General features: G+C 50.4%; 1 protein-coding gene across 1 annotated transcript in view; it reads left to right on the top strand.

The window, feature by feature from the left end:
• xrn2 (5'-3' exoribonuclease 2) overlaps positions 1-1,799 on the top strand; it is a 20,717-nt gene that overhangs the window by 10,932 nt on the left and 7,986 nt on the right. The window contains exon 18 of the mRNA XM_015039521.1: positions 266-401. Within this exon, the coding sequence (XP_014895007.1) occupies positions 266-401 (136 nt within the window). The remainder of the gene's footprint in view (positions 1-265; positions 402-1,799) is intronic.

Here is a 1,799-nt window from a genome sequence, read left to right as displayed (position 1 = left end):
CGTGTGTGTGTCCGTGTCTGTGTGCGTGTGTGTGTCTGTGTGTGTGTCCTTGTGTGTGTCCGTGTGTGTGTCCGTGTGTGTGACCGTGTGTGTGTCCGTGTGTGTGTCCGTGTGTGTGTCCGTGTGTGACCGTGTGTGTTACCGTGTGTGTGTCCGTGTGTGTGTCCGTGTGTGTGTCCGTGTGTGACCGTGTGTGTTACCGTGTGTGTCTCCGTGTGTGACCGTGTGTGTGTCCGTGTGTGTGACCGTGTGTGTGTTGCTGCAGGCTGTGGGAGGACGGCTGGAAGCAGAGGTACTATAAGACCAAGTTTGACGTGGACGTGTCTGACGACGGCTTCAGGAAGAAGGTGGTGCGCTCCTATGTGGAGGGGCTGTGCTGGGTGCTGCGCTACTACTACCAGGTAATCGGGATGCACTGGCCGGTTCTGGCTGAACCGGAAGCAGAACCGGGACCCATCACTGGCCGGTTCTGCCTGTGCTGTAGCAGTACTTCAGCATTAACTTCCACTAAATATCATGTTAGTGTAGTGTTTCATCATTAGCTTCCACCAAGCCCAATGTTAGCATAGCGCTTTAGCATTAGCTTCCTCTACCTACCATGTTGTTGTAGCGCTTTAGCGTTGGTGTAGATTTTTGTGATTAATGCTGTAGCGTTAGCATAGCTAGTCTTTGTGATTAATGCTGTAGCGTTAGCATAGCTAGTCTTTGTGATTATTGCTGTAGCGTTTAAGACTAGAAATGGTGGGAATTCTTAGTTCTGATGCAATCAAAGAAACAGGATTATTCAGGATAACTGATCCGTAACCAAAATGTTCCAAATAAATCACTAAAACTCCCAGATCGGCGGGAGTTCTGTCTGGACCGCTCCAGTTCCGGTCCGGTTCTGGCCCGGTTCTCCTTGTAGATGTTGAAGCATTCAGATGAAACAACAGGATCCTGCTGGTCCAAACTGGGAGCGCTGGTTTTCCGGTTGGTTCCTCCCAACAGAGCCCATCCAGATGGGACGGGCTGCAGCGACCTGGCCCTGGTTGGAGTGTGACCTTTGACCCCAGAGCTCCTCCTTAATCTCTAATGCAGCTCATGAACTCCTGTGTTGACCCGGCCTGGTCCGGTCCGGTTTTGCTCTTTCTGAATGTGAGTGGGAGCAGGAGTGGTGCTAACGCTGCAGCGCCGGCCCTCTGAGGTTCATCCTGGACGGATCGACCCGGCCCGGTTCTGCTCTCTGCCTGCCTGCGGTCCCAGGGGTTGGTTCTGAAGGGTCCGGCGCCCCCCGGTGGACGGGGACGTGCCTGTCCTCTACTGCTGCAGATTATGATCAGACACGACTCGGCTGACCCAAACCTCAGAGGACCCGGCGGCGCCGGGAGCAGAACCGTCTGAGCAAGGAGACTGAAACGGATCAGAACCAAACCTGGGCTCTGGGTCAGAACCACTCTGAGGCGTTTAAATCCTCCGGCTGGTTGCTATGGAAACGGCTCCATAACTGGCCAATTCGTTTAATCTTCATTTTTTTTTAGCAATAATTTCTTTTAGTTGTTTTAAATTTTTTCTCAAGTTTTTATTTAAAATCTGATGACGTGAAAGATGTTTGATAGTTTATTTAAACATTTTTACTGATATTTATAGATCTTTTTACTAGTTACTCTAATACAGTGATTCTTAACATTTTTTGAGGTACCGAAACCCCCAGTTTCTTTTGCGCATTCACCGAACCCTTCTTATTCCAACCCCCCCCCCACACACACACACACACACACACACACACACACACACACACAAGACTTTGCGGTATTCTGATT

The sequence above is a fragment of the Poecilia latipinna genome, unplaced genomic scaffold, assembly GCF_001443285.1.
Source record: "Poecilia latipinna isolate Pla-1442-1.1 unplaced genomic scaffold, P_latipinna-1.0 Scaffold475, whole genome shotgun sequence".
Taxonomy (NCBI): domain Eukaryota; kingdom Metazoa; phylum Chordata; class Actinopteri; order Cyprinodontiformes; family Poeciliidae; genus Poecilia; species Poecilia latipinna.
The sequence above is the reverse complement of the archived record's forward strand: the minus strand, read 5'-3'. Positions and strand labels throughout refer to the sequence as shown.